The following is a 26704-nucleotide window of genomic DNA, read 5'->3' as shown; positions in this document are numbered from 1 at the left end:
TTAATTTATTTAAATTTATTCAATTTTATTTTTTTAACTTTAATTTATTTATTTTTATTTATTTTTAGTTCACTTCCTGATTTCCTAATATAGTTTTGATTTCTTTTAATTTTATTTAATTTTATTTTTTTTAACTTTAATTTATTTATTTTTATTTTTTGTCACGTACCGAAGTACAAGGTGATATGACCATACAATAGTGATATATATATATATATATATATAAAACACATCATGACTGGTTCAAGACTCAAGTCTTGAAGTTCAAATGAAGTTCAACTGCAAATATTATAGTGCATTTTAGGTTCATTTTAAGAGTAGTTATTAATTAAAACAAAACCGATGTAATGCTCTGATGTATTGAGTGTTCTTTTAATATTTTGCAGAAGGTCTAAAAATAAAATAAATTAATTTTGGATACAAATGTGACATTAAGTCATTTTTTTTTCACAAAACTAATGTTTATTTATGAGAGGTAAAACACAAATAAAAAAAGAGTTGTCCTTATTGTGCCGTACTGCCGAGCGAATCGTGCATTAACGTTCCACGTCGTTCCCCACCACCGGAGATCCTGCACCTTGTTGGGCGTCTCTCCTTTAGGCTTGTCCCTCCCACTCAATGGCTGCCACGGTACAGCGATAGTGGTGTGTCCCCCCCCCCCCCCATTTTTTTAAAGCCACAATCGGTATCGACTTCCAGGCTAAGAGGGGTGGAATTGGTAGTCTAGTGTGCCGGTGTGGCAGACATCCTCCACTGGGGTCGTGTCAGGATCCAGCGGCGGTGGCGACTGCTGCTGCTGAGGAGGAGGAGAGGAGGAGGAGAAAGGAAGAAGGAAAGAGGAAGCAGGAGGGAGGGCCAGTCTGCGCCTCTTCACCGTGATGAAGAGGATGATGAAGAATCCGGCTGATACGGGACCATTTAAAGTTTGCAAGAAAGTAGGGGATGATACCACAATGGCTGCACTTCCGGTGTCCGTTCGAGATCACCGCAAATGACTTCCTCTCGCCGCGAAACACACCAAAATACAACGGGTGGTCAGGTGTGTGTCCATTCTTGCGCCACTTGAGAATAATTGCGCCTTGTTGTGAGCCCTCCCCCACCCCCCACCCCCCGCTAGCTGCCGCACTGGTTCCGTCTGGCTCGCAGTCAGCTGCTGCGTGTCCCGGGATGACCTGTTGATGTCGGCTAGAATGGAGACTGGCAGGGGGAGCGATTTCCCCCATCACCAAAATATTTAAATAAGCCACATCTCGGTGTTTTTTTTCCTCTCTCGGATAAAACCACGGTCGCAGCCGAGCTACCTCGCCCGCCTAGACTGTAAGTACACGTCTTTTGTGTCATTTTTTAGTAGTGTTAAGTGTTGTGTGCCGTCGTGGGAATGCGTGATATTCTGGAATCGGTTCGCCCAAAATATTTAACAGTTAGCTTTAGCCGTTAGCCACCTCTTATACAGGCCCGCTGCGGATTGGAGAGGAAGGTAAACGGTGTTATCAGTCCCGAGAGACGTCGGCGTGAATTAACACTAATAAAATTGGCTATTTTTTTTAATAACTACATTCGGAATGCTGTATAAGAAGCAAGAAAAGACTCACCGGGGTCTCGCTGCCAGCCTGTGCCGCCTCCCTCACGTCGCCTCCGGTGCCAGCCAGACAGTCGAGAAGACCCCCGGCTGGTACACTGGCACCATGTCCTCGTGAGCTCCCCCATTTTACCCGGCATCCCTTTCGGTTTTAACGTTAACTAAAACATTAAATTAAGAGTGTGTTGACTTTGTATGCAGCGTGTCTGTCCTGACTTTGACGGGCACATGAGAACCAGGAAATGCCTGCAGAAAGTCAGCATTGTGTATGCCAGCTGCAGCAATGACTCCACAGTTGCTTCAATTCAGACATAATTACTATCACAATACAAAATGTAGACCCTTGAATAAGCATGTTCTGTAGACAAAATGTCTTTTGAGTGTGCTGACCCACTTTTCCAAGCAAGACTGGTTTAGGATTACAGTGATTTTGAGTAGCTAGGCATTCCTTTTCTAGGTTTTAATAGGAAGAGAGAGTGGGGGGGGGGGGGGCCTGGGATGACCCCTTCTTGGTGCAGAAAGACGCATGCAGTCACATCTCTTTCACTGTCAGAGCAAAGTGTGCAAACCACCCCCCCCCCCACACCAATCCTCCTCTGTTTGTGTGTCTTCATGTGCAAGCATGTGTGCTCACTGCGGCTCGCCAATCCGTAAACAAGCTGTATTGTCTGTGTGCGAGTCACTGTGCCTTTTGTGGGTTTGTTTGAGTTTGTGTGTGCGCATCTGTGTTTTAGTATGAGGGAGAGGGAGCTGGAGGGAGACAAAGAGAGCATTTCTCTTTTAGCCCGGAGCTTGGCCAAGTCCCAAATGAAAGGCTTTGGATATGATGGGGCTGCTCTCACCAGCACTTGCTGGTCGGTCCCGTCAAAGTTCGCAGTACACAACATCACCACTTGTCTTTTTTTAAATAAGTTTGTTCAGACTCCAGGCATTCTTAATGTATATACATTGTACATGCACGAATTGATGCATTTTGTTACATTTTTTATGAAACTTAGCCCTGCATTGAATCCCATATCAGTGCATTACATAGAAATATTCAGTGACTTTCACTGAAGGGTGCAGTGCAAGGCGAGTGTTTGCTTTTGGATGTTTGGCATACAGTGAATAAAATCATGCTATGCGCTGTTTGCCGAGGCCACACACACACACACACACACGCAGAGAATAACAGCACATGACCCAGTTATCTAAGGACACTGGATTTTATGGCTCATGGAAGACAGAACATAAAACAGGCTTTCACTGAGCTCTGCATGGCAATAAGAGCTCCCGAGAGGCCGACGTGACGTATAGGATTAATGGAATGTAGATTAGCCATAAAATCTTCAAGGAAATATCATTGTTTGTGGCCTGTGTGAAAAGTTGTGGGTGCAAATGGTATAGCTGTAACCTGTGTGTTGCATTTGTGGTGTGGGACTACTCTTCACCGTATCGTTGCATTTATAGGTTTGTTTTTAAGGAGAAAAATCTGTCTGATTGCCTCATGAATTATCTGTAAAGATAAAGGTGATGTCACCTGTGTACAAGCAGTTTAACCCGAGGTAAGAATTAGGGTTTTTATTTGGGGCCCATGCCGATACCGATAGACGATGGACGATTTTGCTTGGGCCAATATTTGTGGCCGATACTGCTTTTGCTCCCTCAATTTACATGAAAAAATGACAATGATAACAAATATTACAGGTCTCAAGTTTTAAACAAAATATTTATCGAAATGTAAACACTGGGGCGGCACGGCGGTCTCGTGGTTAGCGTGCAGAACTCACAGCTAGGAGACCAGGGTTCAATTCCACCCTCGGCCATCTCTGTGTGGAGTTTGCATGTTCTCCCCGTGCATGCGTGGGTTTTCTCAGAGTACTCCGGTTTCCTCCCACATTCCAAAAACATGCTAGGTTAATTAGCGACTCCAAATTGTCCATAGGTATGAATGTGAGTGTGAATGGTTGTTTGTCTATATGTGCCCTGTGATTGGCTGGCCACCAGTCCAGGTTGTACCCCGCCTCTCTTGCCCGAAGATAGCTGAGATAGGTTCCAGCACCCCCTGCGACCCTCGTGAGGAAAAGCGATAGAAAATGAATGAATGAATGAACAATGTGGAGAGTCTATGGGTGGAAAAAACATGGAATTTTGAATATGACAGAAAATGGAAGACACGGAACAAGGTAGACCAAATATAACATCAGCATGGAATGACAGAAACATCAGATCTTATCACCATCTACTCTTCATAGAAGACCACATGACTACACATCAGTTTTGGGTTTTGTCCACTTCATGTGGACGTGGACGTACCACTTCATCCTTAAGTCCAAGCTTTATGATGTCATCATGGAAGAGCATTCCAGTATCAACCTATCCAGCTCTAGTGAATTCCATGCCCAAGAGGATTAAGGCAGTGCTTAGATAACAATGGCACTTAAATATTGACACTATATACGGACATGTTCAATCACCGTGAGGTGCACTCGTGTAATGCGGAAGTAGCTGAACTCCAATCTAGTAGGTGACGCAATAAAGTACAGTTTTTGTGATAGCATAAGTACGGTTCTTTTCCATCATGCTTTATTGCATCACTCTTGACAGCACAACACATGTGCTTTTATTTTGGTGACTCAAAGTTAGAGACTTGACTTTCCGCTAAAATTATTATTCCTATATATTAATTTCTTTGCACTTCGGTGGCTTATTTTGTTATTTTTTTCCCCTACCAGAGCCTTTGGTGGTGTGCGTTGGCGCACCATGGCCCAGACCCTCCAGATGGCGATCCCGAACTTTGGAAATAACGTCTTAGAATGTTTGAATGAGCAGCGGCTGCAGGGGCTCTACTGTGACGTCTCGGTGGTGGTCAAGGGACATGCCTTCAAGGTAAGAACCTATGTCAACATATGTCTTGTGAACCATTCTAATCAGACTACTCTTTTTTTATGTTGTGAAAGGCCCATCGTGCTGTGTTGGCTGCTAGCAGTTCTTACTTCCGGGACCTTTTCAGCAACAGCGGCGGTAGCGGAGGCTGTAGCGGCAACGAGGCCAGTCCAACGGTGGTGGAGCTCCCGCCGGCCGTGCAGCCTCAGAGCTTCCAGCAGATTTTGGCTTTCTGCTACACGGGTCGTCTAAGCATGACGGTTGGGGACCAGTTCCTCCTCATGTATACTGCCGGATTCCTGCAGATCCAACAGATCATGGAAAAAGGCACTGAATTCTTCCTTAAGGTGAAAAAAACATACAAGTATTTTACACAGTAATTTATTGGGCTGACTAATTTTTATCAGATTAATCAGCTTCTAAATTAATAAATCATGATTAATCACCATTTGTAACTTGTATATTGAATTGAATTGACATTAGTAACATATATAAGCCAAAGTCAGCTAGGATAGGCTCCAGCATACCCCAGCGACCCGAGTGAGGATAAGCGGCATAGAAAATGGATGAATGGATAGTGGATATATTTTTTTACATGTCCAACAATTTAAGACTTAAAAAATACAAAAATGAAAAATGTAAAGAATTTTTTTGAAACTTTAAAATGTAAAACTCTATTTATTTTTTATTTTTTTTTATAAATTAAAAAAACATAAAAACTAAAATTAAATTAAAATTAAATGGAATTAAATACATTAAATTAAATACATTTTAATTGAACCATTAATCAGCTTTTCAATTAATAAATCATGATTAATCACCATTTGTAACTTGTATATATGTCCAACAATTGAATTGAATTGACATTGGTAACATATATAAGCCAATGTCAATTGGGATAGGCTCCAGCATACCCCAGCGACCCTAGTGAGGATAAGCGGCACAGAAAATGGATTGGATGGATAGTGGATATATTTTTTATATGTCCAACAATTAAGTTTAAAGACTTAAAAAAATACAAAAATGAAAAATGTAAAGAATTTTTTTAAAACTTTAAAATGTAAAACTATTTATTTTAGTTTTTCTTATAAATTAAAAAAACATAAAAACTAAAATTAAATTAAAATTAAATGGAATTAAATACATTAAATTAAATACATTTTAATTGAACCATTAATCAGCTTTTCAATTAATAAATCATGATTAATCACCATTTGTAACTTGTATATATGTCCAACAATTGAATTGAATTGACATTGGTAACATATATAAGCCAATGTCAATTGGGATAGGCTCCAGCATACCCCAGCGACCCTAGTGAGGATAAGCGGCACAGAAAATGGATGGATGAATAGTGGATATTTTTTTTTATATGTCCAACAATTTAGTTTAAAGACTTAAAAAAATACAAAAATGAAAAATCTAAAGAATGATTTAAAACTTTAAAATGTAAAACATAATTTATTTTAGTTTTTCTTATCAATTAAAATTAAAATTAAAATTAAATTTAAAAAATTAAAATTAAAATTAAAATTAAAATTAAAATTAAAATTAAAATTAAAATTAAAATTAAACCATTACTGGCACACACTTGTTTGACTGTGTAAGGCTGGTTGTACTCTGTTGCCATTAAGAAAACACATGGCTGTTAATACATCTTCTATCATCATACTGTATATGCCGCCACAGAACTAATGTACGTATACTTCGATCTCCAGGTCTCTTCCCCCAGCTGTGACTCACAAGGTCTTAATGTAGAGGAGGCTCCACCGTCTGAGCCTCAGAGCCCCGTAACACAGACCGCTACCAACGCGGCCCGGCCCGCCGCAAGCTTGACGCCCCTCCCGTTGGTGTACCGAGTGAAAACTGAGCAGCCAGCCAGCCAACCGGAAGCCACCGCCGCTCATTCGGTGGTTTGCACTCCCGTCGCCAAGCGGCTGTGGGAGGGCGGCAGCAGCCGTGATGGAGGCGGAGTAGGCTCGGGCGCTGCGGGAGGCGGAGCCAGAAAGGCGGCACGTTACTCCCAGGAGGCGGTACGAGGCAGCGCCATCCAGAGCCCGGGAACCCTCGGATTGGCCATGGGTATGGGCGCCACAGCAACGAGTCTTGCCGGCATGGCGGCAAGCAGCGGCGCTGTCGGCACCAATGGGAGCTCCGCGTCCGGCGTCGGCATGTCGGAGGGTGCCAGCCCCGGCACCCTGAGCACCTACGCTAGTGACTCCCCCATCAGCTACCATGACGAGGAAGAAGAAGAGGAGGGCGCGGAGGAGTGTGCCGAAGAGCAGTACAGACAAATCTGCAACATGTACACCATGTACAGCATGCTCAATATGGGCGCTGCAGGTAGAACACGCTCCAACGTCAATGAAATGGAATGATGGTGTGCGATTATCTTCTAATGTTGCAGCATTGTGTTTCCTCAGCTGCTGGTGAGCGGGTGGAGGCCCTCCCCGACCACACAGAGACACGGGGGCGCATGCGGGGCAGAGACCTCACGTGTCTCCCTGCAGAACTTATCGCCCAGATAGGAAACCGCTGTCATCCAAAATTATACGAGGAAGGGGATCCTGCTGAGAAACTAGAGCTGGTCTCAGGTATGTACAGTATGTTTAACAATGCTCTTAACATGGCACTCGGGGAACAAAAACGCACTTGTAAAGTGGATCAAGTTGAGGCTCTGCGCTAAATCTTCTTTATAGTCAAATGTAAATACAACAAGATGTTGAAAGATGTGCTTGGAGACTGGAGTTGAACACAACCTGAAGATTAGGGATTGGTATAGTACCTGAATTGTTGATTCAGTTCAACTGCAGTTGAGGCAGAACGGTAATGGTTTAATTTCATTTGAACATGCATCAGATTACAATTGAATGCATCCCATAATAAATTCACAGTTCCACATGTCCAAAAGGAGTAGGAAGAAGCAGAACTTATTCAATCCTACCCCTCCATCTGGTACTTTTACAATCAGTAACTGTTACATTTGTGCACTTCCTGCTTTCCTAATATAATTGAATAAAAAAAAAACAACAACTATTTATTTATTTTTTATTTTATTTCATTTTAGTCACGTACCAAAGTACAAGGTGATATGACCATAGAATGACATTAAATCTTATGAAATCCTACCCCTCCATCTGGTACTTTTACAATCAGTAACAATCATTTGTTCACTTCCTCATTTCATAATATAGTTGAAGTTTTTAATTTTTTAATTAATTAATTAATTATTTTATTTTTGTCACAAACCGAACTACGAGGTGATATGACCATACAATGACGTAATGGGTAACACATGTCCAAAAGGAGTAGGAAGAAGCAAAGCTTATTAAATCCTACCCCTCCATCTGGTACTTTTACAATCAGTAACTGTTACATTTGTTCACTTCCTGCTTTCCTAATATAATTAGAATTTATTTTAATGTTAATTTTATTTAATTTTATTTTTACTTACTTTTATTTTTTATTAATTAATTAATTTTTTTTGGGCACGTACCGAAGAACGAGGTGATATGACCATCCAATGACATAATGTGTACCATAGTAAGTGTCAATATAGTGATATATATAGCACATCATGACTGGTTCAAGACTCTTCATCCTTGTATTTAGAATGGGTTGCAATAGCTGCATGCAACCAGCAGTGGCGCTGTTGAGTCACCTCAAGGGCTTTGCACGACAACACGACTGTATTTAGATAGAACATAGTGCTTCAACTCCTGACCTGCTGCACACAACAGGGTGAAAATTTGTTAAAACATGTAGCCCGACGGTGCTAATATTTTTCGGACAAATATACCTCACTAATTGAGGGTGTTTGACAAACAGGTGTCTGTAAAATTTGAGCAAGATTGATTGAAAAACATGGCCATGGCCGGGACTTAGCAAGTTTGTTTAATGATTTGACGCTATTTGTATGACATGTATGCTAGCATGTCTTTCAAAACATTTTGAGGGGCTTCACCATGAGTGTCATTGATAAATATAGGACACCCAATGGGGGTACCGTCACAGACCTCTACTATGACAGAACTCTGTTCGGTGCTGGCATGGAAACAGGAGTTCAGAACAAGTTTTTTTTTAAGTCAGGGGTCTCAAACTCGATTTAACAATGGGAGCCGGTAGAGGTAGAGTCTGGGTCGCATGAATTATCCAGAATAAGCGATGTTTTAAAACATAAATTTAAAAAAAAGTATGCTTTCCCAGCATGCTTTGCGGTAAAAAGTTGCTTAAGCTACATATTTATTATTCCCCAATTGCGGTAGTGTGTTTTTTTTTACATTGTAGTAGTGTTCTGTGTAGTACCAACACTCCCACCCCCGGTCCATTTTGTCAGCTAGTTTGGTACTAGCTGTTTAGCTAGTTTGGTACTAGCTAGTTTATTATGAATGTTGTCATTTTGTGTGTTTATTGCATTCCTTTTTGGTCAGCATCCTGGCACCATGATGTTAAAATCTCTTCCTGTTTCAGCATATAGCGCATATCCATCGATTTATGTCGCTTATCCTGATTAGAGGGGGTCGCGGGGGGTATGCTGGAGCCTCGTATAGCGCATATGCACAACATTAATCACATTCCACATTAGGGACAAATGTACGGTCACTTATTGATTTGTCATGCCCGTCCGTAAGAGACATAGCTGCGTTCGGGAGGGGATTTTATTCCTTAAGATGACGTTGTTCCCTCATTAGCAGGCTGAATCCACGCCACGCTTGTGACTCAGCGTCCAAGTCAAGGACGTTACGGCTCCATGCCTCGCAATGTATAGTACTCGCATGTGACCGAGAAACGGGTGTGTAATGTCCTCCGCATGTGTCCGCGTGTTCCCAGGTACGTCGGTGTTTATTTCCCGAGCCCAGCTGATGAACTGTCACGTGAGTGCGGGGACCAGACACAAGGTGCTGCTGAGGAGGCTGCTGGCCGCCTTCTTTGACAGGTCGGTTTCGTCTGACAGCGTGTCGTCGCCTTCGAGAACCCAGACGGTCGTGTTGGTTATTGGTCATTATTTTATTTTTTGTTGTTTCTATGCAGGAATACGCTAGCTAACAGCTGTGGGACGGGCATCCGCTCATCCACCAATGACCCGAGTCGCAAGCCGTTGGACAACCGAGTGCTGCATGCTGTCAAATGTGAGCACTTTTATTTATTTATTTACATAAATATATTTATTATTATTTATTATGTTTTATTTATTCATTAATTTTCTACCGCTTTTCCTTATTCATTATTTTTTATTTTTCTGCCGCTTTTCCTCATTTTGTAAATAAATTTTCTGCCGCTTATTTATTCATTTTCTACCGCTTTTCCTCATTATTTATTTATTTATTTTATTTTTTTTTTTTTAAATCATTTATTTATTATTTTGTATTATTTTTTATTTTTCTGCTGCTTTTCCGCATTTTTTAAATTAATTTTCTGCCGCTTATTATTTATTTATTATTTATTATTTATTATTTATTATTTATTATTTATTATTTATTATTTATTATTTATTATTTATTATTTATTATTTATTATTTATTATTTATTATTTATTATTTATTATTTATTATTTGTTCATTTTCTGATGCTTTTCCTCATTATTATTATTATTATTTTTTAAATTATTTTTTTTAATCATTTATTATTTTGTATTTTGTATTATTTTTTATTTTTCTGCTGCTTTTCCGCATTTTTTAAATTTTCTGCCGCTTTTCATTATTTATTTATTATTTATTATTTATTATTTATTATTTATTATTTATTATTTATTATTTATTATTTATTATTTATTATTTATTATTTATTGTTTATTATTTATTATTTATTATTTATTATTTATTATTTATTATTTATTATTTATTATTTAGCGGAGCAGTGTCAGGTCAGTTATAACACAGGCGGCCTGGTAAATGATTAATACGGTAAAAAAATTTAAAAAAGTAGTTATGTATGTTTCCCCAAACGTGACGGAGACTCTTCTGACGGCAGCACGTCAAGGAAAAGGAAAGTGGATCAGTCCAAAATAATTTCATGAGTGGACATAAATTACATAACGATACTCGATGCTACTTTTATAACCGGGTCATACTAACGATACGTTCTCGCCCCTCCGTCCCCGGCCGCAGTTTATTGCCAGAACTTTGCCACCAGCTTCAAAGAAAGCGAGATGAACGCCATCGCCGCCGACATGTGCACCAACGCCCGCCGTGTGGTCCGCAAGAGCTGGATCCCCAAGCTCAAGCTCCTGATCGCCGAGAGCGACGCTTACTCCGCCTTCCTCTCCGACGGCGTCAAAGCCGAAGACGACACCTTGGGTGCCGACGCCACGTTCGACCCCGCCTCTCTGGAAGCCTCCGGCGGCGCGGGCGTGGAGTCGGGCGGCTCTTCAGGTGAATCTCTTCCGGGCGTTAGCGGGGACGTCGGAGCGTTGTTTTGAGCCTCGCGATGATGGCGGGACGTTTTAGCGCGACACGGGCACGGCAGTATTCCCCCCCCCCCTGTTGTGCTTGGCTCACTCTCACATCTCGACTGTCTATACTACACTGCTACGCCTGTAACCCGGACACATGCTTTTTTTTTTCTGTATAACAAAGCGTGGGGACGGCGGAGGGGGGCGGAGCTTGAGGCGTCATCCCGCCTCTCCTCGTCCTTGAAGGTGTGTAAGCACATTCATTGTTGCGTATGACTTACATTCCCGGTATTAGCGCGTGGTGACGGAGTGGGAGGCGGGGAGTACGCGGTGGTGAATGTATTGAATGTAAGGGTTGCTGACATTTTTTTATTTTATTTTTTTTTTTAGTAAAGAGTGAACACTCTTCTCGCATCTTCCACGTTTCCTTCACCCAGCCTCGAGTCGTGTCTTATATATATATATAAATATATCCCCTTTTATTGTTTCCTATATTTTTAGCAAGCTGAAAGGTGATCAGAGAGGCAGAAAGGGGCGGAGCTTTTTACCGAGACCATTTCCATGGAATTTTAAAGGGCAACAGGTAAATCAAAGATGGGGATATTTTTAGAAGAGAAGCTATATTTGTACGAGCAAGGCCAGGCTTGTTTCCGTGTTTAAACGGAGAGCGAGTCTTGGCCAATGAGGAGAAGTGCTGTCTTTTTAACAGTAAAAAGTCATCTTAGTACTGGGCCCTTAATAATAATAATAATAAATAATAATAATAACAATAATGACTGAGGGTGCAGATTGATGAAGCGAGCAGTTGAACTGCTAGTTTTGAAGCGTTTCACGATTCGGCCGGCGTGTCTGTTGACTATGATGACAATGATGTGTGGGGAGGTTACAGCCCAAAAACACGGAGTCATGTAGCGGCATGGTGTGGGGGGGTGGGGGGTGTCCAAAGTAATTAGACAAGAAAACAAAAACTACATTTTACTTTACTTTGGTTTTAATTTAATATAATTTTCTGAGAATAACATAGTAGTCATAATGTGAAGGAAAAATTCCGTCATTTTAGTAGCATCAATTTTAAATATTCAATAATTTTTTTAACGCTGTAATATGTGGAAAAAACAACAACAAAGTTGTATTTTTTTTTATTATGTTGCAGGAAAAGGTTAAAGTCCAAATATTATGGGGGAAAAAAAATCATAATTACAAAAAGAAAAGTTTAAAGTCCAAATATTATGGGGGGAAAAAAATAATTACAAAAAGAAAAGTTTAAAGTCAAAATATTATAGGGATAAAATCATAATTACAAAAAGAAAAGTTTAAAGTCCAAATATTATAGGGATAAAATCATAATTACAAAAAGAAAAGTTTAAAGTCCAAATATTATAGGGATAAAATCATAATTACAAAAAGAAAAGTTTAAAGTCCAAATATGAGGATAAAATCATAATTACAAAAAAGTTTAAAGTCCAAATATTATGGGGATAAAATCATAATTACAAAAAGAAAAGTTTAAAGTCCAAATATTATGGGGGAAAAAAATCATAATTACAAAATGAAAAGTTTAAAGTCCAAATATTATGGGGATAAAATCATAATTACAAAAAGAAAAGTTTAAAGTCCAAATATTGAGGATAAAATCATAATTACAAAAAAGTTTAAAGTCCAAATATTATAGGGATAAAATCATAATTACAAAAAGAAAAGTTTAAAGTCCAAATATTATGGGGGAAAAAATCCTAATTACAAAAAGAAAAGTTTCAAGTCCAAATATTATGGGGAAAAAAAATCATAATTACAAAAAAAGTTTTAAATCATTATACTCAATTCTATATAATTATTTTATTATTATTTTAAATTAAAAAAAATTGTAAAAACGCAGAAATAAGAAGAAAAAATTTGCTGGAATTTTATGAGAAAGAGAAAAAGAGAAAAACTGACATAACTAAAAAAAAAAAGCTTGTAATAGGTGGAAAAAAATAAAAATAAATTTAAGACAAAAAAAAGTCATAATAAGAAACAAAATAAATTTGTATAATGGCTAATTATGTCAGGGGAAAAATTTATAATATTATAGGAATAAAAAGTCATAAGAAAATTCACACAGATTATTTAAGAAGAAACTTAAAAAATAATTGAAAAATAAAGCACAGCAAAAATGGGAAAAAAAATTAGCAAACACCAAAGTTGATATTAATCTACTTGTATCACAAAGATGGGATGCAGGATTTTTTTTTTTGCCCCCCACCCTCTATGGGAAAGTTTTGGACACCCCTTGGGTGTAACTTCTAAAGTAGTCATCATATTTATGGAATATTGGAATGTGCCTTTTTGAATTGAAATCAATACGCGGAAGCGTGGTCGGCAAATGGGAAGCAATATTGCTGTTTGTTCTTGGTACTACCTGTCAATGTGTGTGTGTGTGTGTGTGTGTGTGTGTGTGTGTGTGTGTGTGACGGCGAATCAACGTTGTGCCCGTGTTTATTTTGGACTTCCTTTCCCCGTGAGGCCGGGTGGATCTTTTAGACGCACCTTAGGGAGAAGCAGCAGTGGTTTGAGCACCTTAACTGAAGTGTAGCAATTTTCTACCCTTTCCCTTTTTACATCAGTTTCAAATGCTTCTATTCCAAAACGTCACTTCCTGTTACCATATTAATGACTTTGTTACTGACGTTGTGTGTGTGTGTGTGTGTGTGTGTGTGTGTCTCATATCTGATTGAAGCATGCATGCGTTTAAGATAAAAAGGTGAAAAAAACGGTCTATTTTTCTTAAGACGGGTTGCAGTGTCACGACGCTGCTTCTTTTTCCATTCCTCGTCCGCTCAACAAAACCTCACTTTTAACGATGCACAGCACGCAATTCTTCTTTTTTTTTTTTTTTCTCAAAAGCGCAAGAATGTGTGTGTGCGTCCAGATGAAAGCGAATCCAAGAGAGATGCAGTACTTTGGGATTAAGCAGTAAATAAATAACTACAAAACCTCATACGAGCACTCCGCTTACCTCGAACCAGTATCTTTCAAGACTGTTGTGCTTCCTGGTTTGTTCACCTCCACGGTTTTTTTTTTTTTCCTGGTGTTTTTTGTTCATCTCGCTGCTTGTCTCGGCTTTATTGGCGTCACGGTTGTTGTCGTGTCCTCCCAACGTTTCCTTTGGAGAAATGACGACGTTTATTGGCTTTTTTCGCTAACCTCACAGATGTTGGATACTCTGAAAGGAACTAGTCTGTTTATTGACTGTTAAGAATTTTGTCTTTGTGTGGTATTGATTGTTTCTCCCACCCTGAAATAGGGATTTGAACAGCCTCAATCATGTTGCTGCTTTATTTTTTTATTGGTATTTTTTCCACTTTTACTATGGATAAAAAAATAATAATCGTCACCCATCATTTCAGTTGCAAGAAATTTTTTCTGCATGCTTTGAGTAGGAAAAGGTAGCACCATCATGACAAATATAATATAAAATATCCTAATTTTGATAATTGCATGATAGCATTAAATGGCAATTTTAGATTTTTTTTTTAATTTTTTGAAGCTTTTTATGATTTTTTTTCCCACATTTTTTTTTACAATATTTTATTTTCTATTTTAAAATTTATTATTATTACTTTAAAGCTAAAGTATCCTCAACTTTCACCTATTTTTATTCAACACATCTAAAATAGTTTTAAAAAAAATAGTAAAAACATACATAAAATGTCCAAATGGGGGGTGCAATACTTGGCTTCGACCAGCAGAGGCGCTGTTGAGTCGGTTTCAACTCGTGTGTTGCGTAAAGATGAGTAGCCCGGTGAACAGCCACGCACAAGTAGCATGTAAAGACTTAGTTGTTAATACTTATTGGACAAAATGAAAAAAAAATAATAATCGTCACCCATCATTTCAGTTGCAAGAAAATGTTTCTGCATGCTTTGAATGGGAAAAGGTAGCACCACCATGTGGACAAATATAATATAAAAATATCCTAACTTTGATAATTGCATAATAGCATTGCATGGCAATTTTAGATTTTTTTTTCATGTTTAAAGCAAAATTTTTTTGAAGCTTTTTATGATTTTTTTCCCACATTTTTTACAATAATCGGTTTCAACTTGTTTGTGTTGCGTAAAGATGAGTAGCCCGGTGAACAACCACGTAGAAGTAGCATGTAAAGACTTAGTTATTAATACTTATTGGACAAAATGTGTCTATTGGGAAAATGAACAAGTCATAAATGTATTATAATAATTATTCATTCATTCATTTTCTACCGCTTTTTCCTCACGAGGGTTGCGGGGGGTGCTGGAGCCAATCCCAGCTTATAATAAATATATTAATTAAAATAAAAAAATAAATAAAAATAATTAAAATATTAATTATAATATTAAATTAAAATTATTTTCTCATTTAATATTTTTGCGGTAGAAAATGCGGGTTGTGGGGGTGCTGGTGCCTATTAATTATATTAATTTAAAAAAAAATTTTAATAATTAAAATATTAATTATAATATTAAAATTATTTTCTCTTAATTTTTTTGCGGTAGAAAATGAATGAATGAATGAATAAACATGATCAAGCAGCCCCCCTTACTGGTGACAGTCAAGTAGTGCACTCCATTGTTTACTGTTTCTGCGTCAACAATCAATCCCATGCATTTGACAAAATTCTTAATGTTTTTGCACTATTCCAAAATCCTATAGTAAAAAATAAGTGGAACTAAAAACCCAATTTGTGGCCATTTAAAGCCACAATAATAATAATAATAATAACGAGGTCCTAAACGAGATTGCAGAGATGCAGCGACTGATCTATATTTACATCCGAGTGATGACTCATTGACTCCCGCTGCAATATCAGCTGTGAATCAGCACTATTTTCTCACAGGAAGGACGCGTTTGCTTGCTTTTTTTTTTTTTACGTCAGCAGCCGAGTCACAATATTCCACTGTGTGGGGGGGGGGGGGGGCAACCCCCTCCCCCCACAACCCTCAGTAAGTGTTGTGTGTGCAATGCATTTCATCAAATGTGTTTACACGACATGTAGACCTACACACTTGAACAGGTTAAGTTGTGGCATGGCATGGAGATCCTTGTGTCACACAATGGTACATATATAAATATGATATATACATGTATAGAGAAATACTGTACATTATACATATATACACACACACACACACACACACACACGTAGAGCTAAGATTGTTTGTTGTACACTCACAGCATGAGGTATATACAGTATTTACCCCCAGAAATGGCGCTGCTGCTTCTTCTTCTTCTTCTTCTTCTTCTTCACAACCCGTGCAGTACTGGCTTGGCCTGTGTAACCCTTGTAGCGCCAGTCCACCTTCTTCTTCTTCTTCTTCTTTCTGTGTTCCAAGTGCCAATAACTTTGTGAAAGCCCTGTAACTGTGACCCGACATTATCAAAAGGTAATTGCACATTAACACCTGTAAAATACAAAATATGAATAATAAAAACAACGTGTCCAAATGGATTCAATGATGAATATCTTAATAAAAAGATTTGTAACAATTTCTCTCGTCCGTTTGGTTTATTGCCAATGCAGGCACTATTTTTTTTGCTTTTGCTTGACAATTATAGATTAATTTTTTATCATATTTGTGGTGCTAATCTGATTTTTTTTCTTTAGGAAGCGTTATTACATTGTATTGTATTGTACAAGTCAGTTCCGCCCCCTTTCGGCTCGTGTTAGCATTGCAGGTACTTATTGACAAGCCTTTTTATACAAAAAATATTTTAAAAAATTAAAATATTAAAAAATATATAATATATATATTAAAAATACATCTAAAATACAAGTGGCTGATATTTTTAACTAAACTGGTGTCAAAATGGTATTTATCATATGTGAAAGCCGTTTAATGTGCATAAAACCCAATCATTGTGTAATTCTGCAGTACGACCACAGGAGGTCGCGTTTTCCTACATTTGATGGCTGATTGCTCCACTGATTTTAAGCCTTATAAAATGTCTCAAAAGGAACCGATAGACGGTAGAATAGCCAGTAGACGTACGTTACGCTTAAAATACAAGTGTCTGATTTTATTAGCTAAAGTTGTGTTAAAACTATCAAATTAGCCGAGAACAGTAATGTGCCTTAGTCACCTGAGTCATCTTTATGCAATTCTACAGCACTACCACAAGAGGGCGCGTTTTCCTACATTGACGGCTAATTGCTACTATTCTTAAGGGGAACCAATATACGGTAGATATGTGTTACATTTAAAATACAGGAGTCCGATTATATTAAATAAAGTTGTGTTAAAGCTGTATATATAACATTAGGCGAAAAAAGTAATATGGCTAAATTACCTTAGTCATCGTTGTACAATTCTGCAGCACAACCACAAGAGGGCGTTTTTTCCCTATATGTATAATTTTATAAGGAACAACTTGATATAGTATTACAATGTTTTTCTCCTGAGGAAAAATATAATTAAGTTTTAATATGAGAAAAAAAGTGACATTATGACTTTATGGTTATAATACTTATATAGGAAAACTCCATTGTTGTTATTGTTTTCCTTGTAATTTTGTAATAGTCGTAGAAATATGACAAGAGTTTGAATATTCTAATAATGAGAGGAAAATGTTTGTGCTTTCAATAAAATAAATCATATGGAAAAAATATGTAAAATAAAATGAGAATAAAGTTTTATTCTTTAAAATAAATTAAAATATTGAGGATTTTTTAAAGAAGAATTAAAGTATATTTTTGTTCTTGATTGGAAAGAAAAAAAAAGGAAAAATTGGGAATAAAGTCCTAATATTACAAAAGAAAAAATAGTAATATTTCAAGAATAAAAGTCACAATGGGTGAGGAGATGGTTAGTATTTGGACCCAGAAATGACTACAAGACAAGCTAGTGTGCATTCTCTCTGTTTTTTTTTTATTCTTATTCTTTAGGAAGAGTCCTGTTTGGAATTACAAAATGCACTGGTAGAAATATGGTGAGAGGCTCAAGAGTGAGAGAGAGAGAGAGAGACAGATAAAGAGAGAGAGAGAGAGAAAAGGAAGGCGTGAGAGGTTAGAGGTTTTGAACATCCAATTTGCCCCCCCTCCCCCCACCCCACCCCACCCCCCAGCACAAAAGATCTAGACAAACACATCATCACCATTGGATCTGCACCTCTTTTCTTTGTGTACATTTTTTGTCATTGAAAACAAGCCACTTTCTGTGTGTTTTTTTTTTCTTCCCCTAAATGGTTGTGTTGTGCCTCAAGCCCATCCATGTCACAGAGGACAAAAACAAATAAAAAATAGACTCTCACCAATGTCTCTTTTTTTTTAATCCCATTTTTTTGGTCTTTTTTGTCAGATTTTTTTGTTCTCAAAAATAGAAGAAAAAAAGAAAGGTTGCTTTTTAAAAACATCTATCTATTTATATATCTTTTTTTTCAATATCTATGAATTCATTAGTCTGTTTTTCTTTTATGTCCTGAAGATGACTGTTAACCCACAGTGTGGCATGCACATAGCACATGCAGTTCTTGAGCTAGATATTTTTTTTTCCACTTTTTTTGTGTGTGTGAGTATTAAAAAATAAAAATAAAAAAAATAATAATAATTTGCGGCTTTTACATTGCTTTTTGCAGACTGTGTGTGGTTAATTAGTGTGGATTTCACTGCAGCATAGACCATTAAATTAAGAAAAATAAGTAAAAAAAATAAAAAAAAAGGACATCGGATGACCAGAGCTTTGCATGCATCATATATTACTGACATCACACACACACACACACACACACACACACACACACACGCAAAGACAAATGGGCTTCACAAAAAAAAAAGGTGGAATGTCAAGGGTTTGCTATCCAAACACACACACACACACACACACACACACAGAGAAGCATTAGCTACATACTTTGTGTGCTATCTGAAAGTGTTGTGAAAAAATACTCGTCTGTGACATTCCGCTGAGGTTAGAAAGACACTGATAGGCAATTATTTTTTTTTTTTTTTTTGCAATTTTTTTCAGTGCATTCTCTGGTCAACATGTGATTGGTCTCCAGGTAAAATAGAAAATCAAACAGCAAAAAAAAAAAAAAGTGTTAGTTTGAGGCACACACAGAGAAAGAAATGATATTATTTCTATATACAGTACATGTGAGTGATACGGAGCATTTGTGTTTTCTTGGACCATAGGAAGGCTTGGACATTTTTGCACTAAAATAGTCTGGTTTGTTAGTGAAGTTTATTATATGCCTCCGGGCCGCTAGGGGGCGACTATGGTCATAGTTTAGTATTATGGAGTCAAGGAAAGCGGAAGCTACATGCTAGCTATCACTCCAGAAGCCGTCAATGTAATGTTATTAAAACGTTTAACGCCATTTCTCTTTTAATATGTTTAAATTGTTGTGGTAGTCATCTGAGGCATAGAAAAAAAATAAAAGGATGTTGGTCGTGAATGTTTTAATCTATCGTTATTATTGTTGTGTACAGACTAAGATATACATGTGTATGATTTGAGTGAATTTTGTTTTTCTTGAACTGACTACAAATATGGAGTTTTGTTGTTAAAATACAGATGTCCTGTACGTTTCTGCCCACCTTGGGGCGCTTAGGCATCATAACATGTATTAAAAGTATCTTTTTCGATGACATTCTAACGCATTCATCAGGTTATTTTTTTATTGATGTTTTAAATTCTGATGTTCTTGAACGTAACGTCGCTGTGAACGTTATTGGTGGACAATGAGGAAGTGGTGGTGTTGTGGCGGGAGAGAGTGACAGAGATAAGTGTACAAGCTGAACTGCATACTATGTGAGAATTAATAGTGTTAAGGTTTGTTAATAAAAGAGCGACGTGTGACTCTGTAAGAACGCTAATGTATCCATAAACTGTGTTATTTTCTGTATCCTTAATTTGGCTTCCTGTGGAGGTAAACCACCCACCACGCTCTCGCGCTTCGTCTTCTTCGCTTGTGAATTTAATGTCGCTAAGTCCGGCGCCATGACATGCCACGGAGACTGGCGCATGCGTACAAAGCTCAATCGCATAATCCATGTACGTTATTTCAATTTTTTTAACAATCCAAATCGTTTTTAGAGCATGTAAACATACTTTAAAGATGTTGTTAGTGACTGTTTCAACTCGACTTGCACCAACACCATCATAGATTTATTAAATCTCCATAAATGCTCCAAATAAAGCATTTATCAACGCATTCATCAGGTTAGTGTTTTTGTAACAATATTGATGTTTTAAATTCTGATGTTCCTGAACGTACCTCGTTGTGAACGTTATTGGTGGATAAGGAGGAAGTAGTGGTGTTGTGGCGGGAGAGAGTGAGAAAGACATAAGTGTACGAGCTGAACTGCATACTATGTGAGAATTAATAGTGTTAAGGTTGAAAATTCTTTGTAAGAACGCTAATGTATCCATAAACTATGTTATTTTCTGTATCCTTAAGTTGGCTTCTTGTGGAGGTAAACCGCCCACCACTGTCTCGCGCTTCGTCTTCTTCGCTTGTGAATTTAATGTCGTTAAGACCGGCGCCATGACATGCCACGAGACTGGCGCATGCGTACAAAGCTCAATCGCTAAAAAAAAATATTTTCCAATCGCATAATCAATGTACATTATTTAAATTTTTTAACAATCCAAATCGTTTTTAGAGCATGTAAACATACTGTAAGGAAGGTGGTAGTGACCGTTTCACCACCACCACCATTATGGATTTATTAAATCTCCATAAATGCTCCAAATAATGCATTTATTCAGTGGCAACATGCTAGACTTGCCCTCCCTTATTATGGTCAAAGAAAACAAAAGCGTTTCTCTCCTTTCTCCACCTTTCTATTGGTCTGGAAGAGCTGGGGAAATGTTAACAATTAACGTCACATTTGCCGCCGCATCTACTTGTACCCTGCTTGCCATTTAATCATTCCAAGATTATCACCGTGCTTAGAAAAAGTTGAAAAAAAAATGTGCATTTCCAGACGTAGGAGCGGGCAGGCATTTGGCACAAGCAAGCAAGAAAGTCATTTTTTGTTCCTTCCAAGCATACACACACACATCACTTGTGTCTATGACTTTGTGACGTGAAAATGAAGTTAGAAGACAGGAATGTCACACGAAGGGGGAGAAAGCGAGAGAAACAGGAATGTTATTTTTTATAAAAAAACTAAAAAAAAAAAAAAAAGTAGAGAAACCTACAGGCTACAACAAGAAGGAAGGAGAGAACCCACCCCTACGCTCCGTCCTTCTACATACAGTGGATTCTCATTGTTAGTATTATTCTTTCTTTTTTTTTTTTTTCAATCATTCATGCAGGATTGCACAGGTTTACAAGTCTTAAAAAAGCAGTGTGGGGGTGCAACAGAAGATTCAAGCTTCAGTGTATCGAAGAAGAAGAAGAAGAAGAAGAAGCAGCTGCAGGAATAGAAGAAGAAATGCTGCAGAAAACTGGTTTTGGTGGTTAAAACCTTCATCGCTTTTTGTTTTTCCTCGTCACGGCTAAGAGGATGGTGTGACTAGTCTTGTTTTTTTTTTTTTTTTCCAGGTGGGACTAGTCTGTTTCCACCCCCCCCAAACCCTCCCACCCAGATCCTCATACAGGCTCGAGGTGGAGGGGAAGATGGAGGGGTGGTTGTCAGTTTTTTGTTATTTAAAAAGAGATGATAAAACTCATCAATATTGATATAACGGGTGGCTGGGAGGGTTGGCAGCCACTTCCTCTTTGTTTAAGCTAACATGCTCAAGTTAGCTTCTGGAAGCAAAAAAAAAAAAAAGGTTCTTTTGTCTCTGACTGTTTTTTTTTTTTTTTTTTTTTTAAATTGAGTCGCAACTCTTGACATCGTGTAAGTGGCTGTAGCTCTTAACCAGAGGCAGAATTTACCCCCCCTCCTCCGTCTTGCATCCTTCAAAGCTGGCGTGTTCCATTTTTTTTTTCCTTAGAAGCATCCTTAATTCATTCTTTCATCCCGACTCATCCCAGAATTTCATTTCCGGGATATTCCAAGAAGTGGCAGAGACAAAAGTTCTATATAAAAGTATACGTGGGTCCAGATACTGTATTCTTCCACCCCCCGCCCCCATCCCCAGAGGCTAGCACCAGTCCTCCTGTTCCTTTTCCCCATAGGGTTCATGCAGGCCCTTGCGGGGTCCTCTCGGATGTCCCCCTGGGGGTGGGACTTTATGAGGCCCACTATGCTGGGGTCCGTGTATATGTGTTGACGGTGAGGAAGAGCGGTAACCATTAGGAAGGCGGCGCTGAGCGGGGGGCTGCACTTGCCCCTGAACGGGGCCGGTCAGAGGGGTGTTAGAAGGGGGCACGTGGTGTACTGTCCTAGGTGAGGTGCGGTTTGGCTGTGGGTGAGGTGGCAAAGGGTGAGGGTGGGGGTTGTTTACAGGGTGTGGCTGGGGGTGGAGGTTGTGTGGTTGCGGTTGGGGAGGGGGCGGCAGTGGATGGCTGGCCAAGGGATGCGGGTGGGGGTTGCTGACCGGTTCATGTGTGGGGGCGTCATGGTGGGGCGCGTAGTTTTGGTTATAGAAGCAGCCGTCCGCTCCATCCACGGACCCTCCGCTTGTGTCCCCCCAGCGTGGCGGTGGGTGGTGACTCTGGCGGGGCGCGCCGTGGTGGGCCAGTGGAGCCTGCCCTTGGGGAGGGTCGGGTGATAACCGACGGGGTGCTGGGGCTGGGGCCCGTCCCTGTGGCCCGGCGGGTTGCGAGGGCACGGCTTTACGGACTACGGGGGAGTATGTAACATGGGGGCGGGGTGTCGCGGGCGTCTGAGGCAACTGGCGGCGGCCCCGGCGCGGCGTGCTAGTCCCGGAGGTTGACGGGACAGGACTTCCGCTGACCGAACTACTGCCCTACACAAAAAGTGAAATAAAGCAAATAAAAAAGTACGAACCACAAATTCAGCGACAAAACGTATAAGTCAAAGATGGGCGGATGAGCAGCAACAGGAAGTAAATATGGACGTTTCACACAATAAAAGCACAAGTGATGATATCGGTGCAAGAGGATGCGGATGAAAACGATGACAAAATCAACCACATGCCGTGCAGAGGAGAGAAAACAAGAAGAGGAGGAAAAAAGGGTTGATTTCTGGAGCATCCATTGTGCTGCACAGTAAAAGCTAACGTCTGACCAGAGCCGGCTAGCCCATTAGGCAATATTAGCCAATGCTAATGGCGCGGTGGCTTATGGGGAGCGCGGAAAGCAGAGTAAAAAAAAAAAGAATTCACCTTCAATCTGAAAAACTGTCCGAATAATATTACTACAAATTATACAGTATGTATCATGTTTTGTATAGTTATTGTAGTTATTGTAGTTTTGTATAGTTATTATATGCATTGGGTAAAAGTAGCTAATACATAAATATAATCTTACCACAAAATACAAATACATTTATTAGCAATTTATTAAGCATGTAAATTGGGTGACAAACTATTTTACAAAAAAAAAAACAAAGCGTCTGTAAATCGCAAGTGAAAGGGCAGCCATTTTGGGTAGGGCCGGCTCTGCGTCTGACCGTGCATAAAATATATACCAATACATAAACTGTATATTTGGCTAGTATTTGATACCTGTACTGCTTTGCATGCTATTACACCTGTGCATCATGTGTTCAGCCAATCAACACTTCCCGTTCATCGCAATGTAACTCTCAGGATTTAAATAAAAAATATACATAAGCGACCAAATGTAAACAAATGTTCTATTTCCATAATTTAATAAGTATACAGTAATCCCTCGTTAAGTGTGGTTAATTGATCCCACATACCTCTGTGATAAGTGAATTTCCCTCAAGTAGGATTCAATTTTTGCAGTGATAGCATAAAAAAAATATTTTAAATACGATTTGTAACATTATTAGAGCCCTCTAAACATGAAATAATACCCCTAGAGTAACCTTTACACTGCTATTTCCCAATTTAGTAGATATAAAAGACAGAAAATAATCAATTTAAGACTACTTCCTACTTTAAGACTACTTCCTGTAGTGGCTATTTTCTCATCAATGTAACATTACTGACACCTAGTGACCGGTGTAGAATACTACACATCACAATGTTGTTGAATGAGTCTTATGAATGACTTATATTTGTATTTTACTCGCGTAAATATGCTCACCATATAATAATACTAACAATTGGGTATATATTCGTCATGATTTATGAATCAATATTTTTTTGAAAATTTGAACGGTGAAGTGGTGAGGGATTACCGTATTTTATTTTATTTATTTATTGACTTTTTTTTTTCTTTTTTGGGAAGCGAATGTAAAATTATGTTGGGAATGCATTGGGAGTGAGGGGAGAGCAAATAGGATCGAGCATTCCCGTGCACAAATATACATATATGAATGCATATTTGTTGACTTGTTGGTACATGTGTTGAATCATCTCATTGTCATCTGTATGGAACATACGTACATACATACGTACATACATACGTACATACATACATACATTCACCCATCACATTAGAAACACAAGCTAATGAGATCCAAGAGGTTAGCAAGACACCGTTAAAGGTATATTATTATAGTTATTAAATATTATAAGCAGTTTGAAACCACTGCTGACAACATATTGTTTAATGATATTTATGATATTTATAAAAACATGTTTTCTTGTATTGGTTCTCATTAGGAGCTAATGTGGTGAATGGATACACAAGTAAACAATGAGGTACTTGTGTATAATGTATTACCATCAAGCGCGTTCATCAAATTACCCATAAGCCCACCTGTCTGTGCGTCATGCAGTCACGACCCTCGCTGGGGGAACGTGACCAGCGTCGGTCCCTTTCTCGCTCCCTTTCCCGGTCGGGTTCTCGGTCACGGGACTGCTTGCGTGCGTAGTCGCCGCCTCGGTCTGCGGCGTAGCGTTCTTTGTCCACGGAACCGTGATGGTGGTGGTGATGGTGGTGGTGTTTGCGGTCTTTGGAGCGGCCGCGGTCTCGGTCCCGATCCCGATCCCGATCCCTATCCTTGGATATCAGGTCACCTGACTGGGTGGTCGTGCTCATGTCTGCGGAAAGACGATGATGGAGACTTAAGACTTAAACGGATACTTTGTAGCTTTGTATTAAATGTGTATGTTTTCTTTTTTTTTTTAAATAATAATAATATTTAAACACAACCAAGTCTCCGCTAACGCCGACATTTCTAAACATGTGTTTTTCCCATCGGACTCCGACCTGTGTCAGCCTCCATGTAGCGACACAGCGACCTCTCGGAGGCACGGTGGCTGCGCTCTTTTCTCCTGTGCCCGTGTCTGGGAGCTCGACCTTCCTCAGGTATGACATCCTCCATGTTGTAGACATCTGGGCCTCCTTTGTCTCGGTTGCCGCGGCCTGACCTGCTGTGACCCAAAGACGAGGCGGAACGCTTCATGGGGCTGTTATCGCTGATGGTCTACAGGGGGGGGGGAACAAAAGACACACATATATGCTGTGGTTGCGTTTGGAGAATCGGTGCGTTTGTGCGCCTGTTCTTGAAACACCGGTTCCTCTTCACCTAATGATATAGTACTACTACTTAATAATACCGTGTACTGCTTACAAGGCAGGAATGTGAAAGAAATACAAATAAGATGATGGCAAACAACCATGCCTTTCCATGCTTCTGGAATTTGTAAAGAAAAAGGGATACAAGGGTCAGTATGACTTGCAACATCCTCATAACTAATAACCCCCCCCCCCCGAACATGGAACATTCATGAAACTCCAACATTCCTTGCACCGTACATTCTTTGCTCCAGCCATGCAGGCCCCATAGAGGCTGGTCCCATGCTCTGGGTGTAGGGGGGGGGGGCAGCAGTACGGAGCCAATGGTGCCTACTCAGGCATGTCAAGTCTGTCACTGAACGCCAGTGTGAGATACCGAAGATTTTGCTAAAAGTTAGTATATATATAAATGACACTATATGGACAAAAGTATTTAGCAAAAATGGCTGATATATCTACAGGAAGTGAGAATAAAAAAAGGTGTAAGACGTCATTAAAGACTAGGGGTGTGTTTTACTCGCGTAAATATGCTCATCATATAATAATACTAACAATCGGGTATATTCAGCACCTCTTACTTTAAGACTACTTCCTGTAGTGGCTATTTTCTCATCAATGTAACATTACTGACACCTAGTGACCGGTGTAGAATACTACACATCACAATGTTGTTGAATGAGTCTTATGAATGAATTATTTGTATTTTACTTGTGTAAATATGCTCATCATATATAATAATACTAACAATCGGGTATTTTCAGCACCTCCTACTTTAAGACTACTTCCTGTAGTGGCTATTTTCTCATCAATGTAACATTACTGACACCTAGTGACCGGTGTAGAATACTACAGCCCAGTTAGTTAATAAAGTCCAAATACTGTTGTCCTTATAGTGTACATACAAAAGCACTGGATTTGCTAACCTGCTTACCCTAACATTTTCCACGCACTCCTCATTCATCTTTAGATGTTTCCTCATTGCACACACACACACACACACACATCCACACACACTTTCGGGAATCTGTATCATTTTGCATGCAAGTATAGAGACATGACTGGAGACACAGCGTCATTCCAGACAAGCACACCGGCATGGAGACATGGACACAGAAGGACAGACCCCACCCCCCCATCAGTTAGTCAGTGGCATGACTGTTCATGAAGGCAACATGCGACACCAAGCCAAGTAGCTCAAGATGCTCGGGTCACTCGTCAAGCTGACATCAGATGAGGTCACGTCGAAAGAAGAGTAACTTAGTACAATTTGGCTCAATGAGCGATCCTTGAAGTGGGAAACTATGATAGTGCAGTGAGGAAGAAGTACTAATGTGACATTTTGACCTCAGCTGTTTGCCGCATGAATGGACTTCCTGCTGTGACATAGAATAGTAACGCTGTTT

The 26704-nt window shown here is 39.1% G+C and overlaps 3 protein-coding genes across 21 annotated transcripts in view; 1 reads left to right on the top strand and 2 right to left on the bottom strand.

The window, feature by feature from the left end:
* Positions 1-1741, bottom strand: part of sez6l2 (seizure related 6 homolog (mouse)-like 2) — a 67851-nt gene extending 66110 nt beyond the window's left edge. For both annotated transcript variants that reach the window (XM_078797239.1, XM_078797241.1), the window contains exon 1: positions 1593-1741. The gene's annotated coding sequence lies outside the window, so the exon portion shown is untranslated. The remainder of the gene's footprint in view (positions 1-1592) is intronic.
* Positions 682-15010, top strand: nacc1a (nucleus accumbens associated 1, BEN and BTB (POZ) domain containing a). 2 transcript variants are annotated; one of them, XM_058048765.2, is made up of 8 exons: positions 682-1039; positions 4294-4447; positions 4519-4791; positions 6163-6787; positions 6868-7038; positions 9275-9380; positions 9476-9573; positions 10552-15010. In XM_058048765.2, exons 2-8 carry the CDS (start codon positions 4322-4324, stop codon positions 10860-10862), a joined length of 1710 nt encoding a protein of 569 aa, XP_057904748.2. In that variant the 5' UTR covers positions 682-1039; positions 4294-4321; the 3' UTR covers positions 10863-15010. The 2 variants fall into 2 exon arrangements, with proteins under 2 accessions (XP_057904748.2, XP_057904749.2); XM_058048766.2 differs by lacking the exon at positions 682-1039 and adding an exon at positions 1071-1317.
* A 3527-nt stretch (positions 15011-18537) lies between these two features.
* cacna1aa (calcium channel, voltage-dependent, P/Q type, alpha 1A subunit, a) overlaps positions 18538-26704 on the bottom strand; it is a 107039-nt gene continuing 98872 nt past the window's right edge. For 16 of the 17 annotated variants that reach the window (XM_078797062.1, XM_078797069.1, XM_078797072.1 and 13 more), the window contains 3 exons: positions 24993-25209; positions 24540-24823; positions 18538-22654 (listed from right to left, as the gene is read on the bottom strand). In XM_078797062.1, the coding sequence (XP_078653188.1) occupies positions 21887-22654; positions 24540-24823; positions 24993-25209 (1269 nt within the window). In that variant the 3' untranslated portion in view covers positions 18538-21886. The remainder of the gene's footprint in view (positions 22655-24539; positions 24824-24992; positions 25210-26704) is intronic. The other variant, XM_078797073.1, reaches the window with a different exon arrangement.

Source organism: Doryrhamphus excisus, linkage group LG16, assembly GCF_037039965.1.
Source record: "Doryrhamphus excisus strain RoL-2023G ecotype Guam linkage group LG16, RoL_Dexc_Guam_v1.1, whole genome shotgun sequence".
In the NCBI taxonomy this organism is placed as follows: domain Eukaryota; kingdom Metazoa; phylum Chordata; class Actinopteri; order Syngnathiformes; family Syngnathidae; genus Doryrhamphus; species Doryrhamphus excisus.
This window is presented reverse-complemented; position numbering and strand designations above follow the sequence as displayed.

What these genes read in the sequence shown, in the direction of transcription:
- nacc1a (XM_058048765.2), top strand. Translation starts at nt 4,322, where the DNA reads ATGGCCCAGACCCTCCAGATGGCGATCCCGAACTTTGGAAATAACGTC. An exon ending in GCACTGAATTCTTCCTTAAG is followed by an intron (nt 4,792 to 6,162) that starts GTGAAAAAAACA and finishes TTCGATCTCCAG; the next exon opens with GTCTCTTCCCCCAGCTGTGA. An exon ending in GAAACTAGAGCTGGTCTCAG is followed by an intron (nt 7,039 to 9,274) that starts GTATGTACAGTA and finishes GCGTGTTCCCAG; the next exon opens with GTACGTCGGTGTTTATTTCC.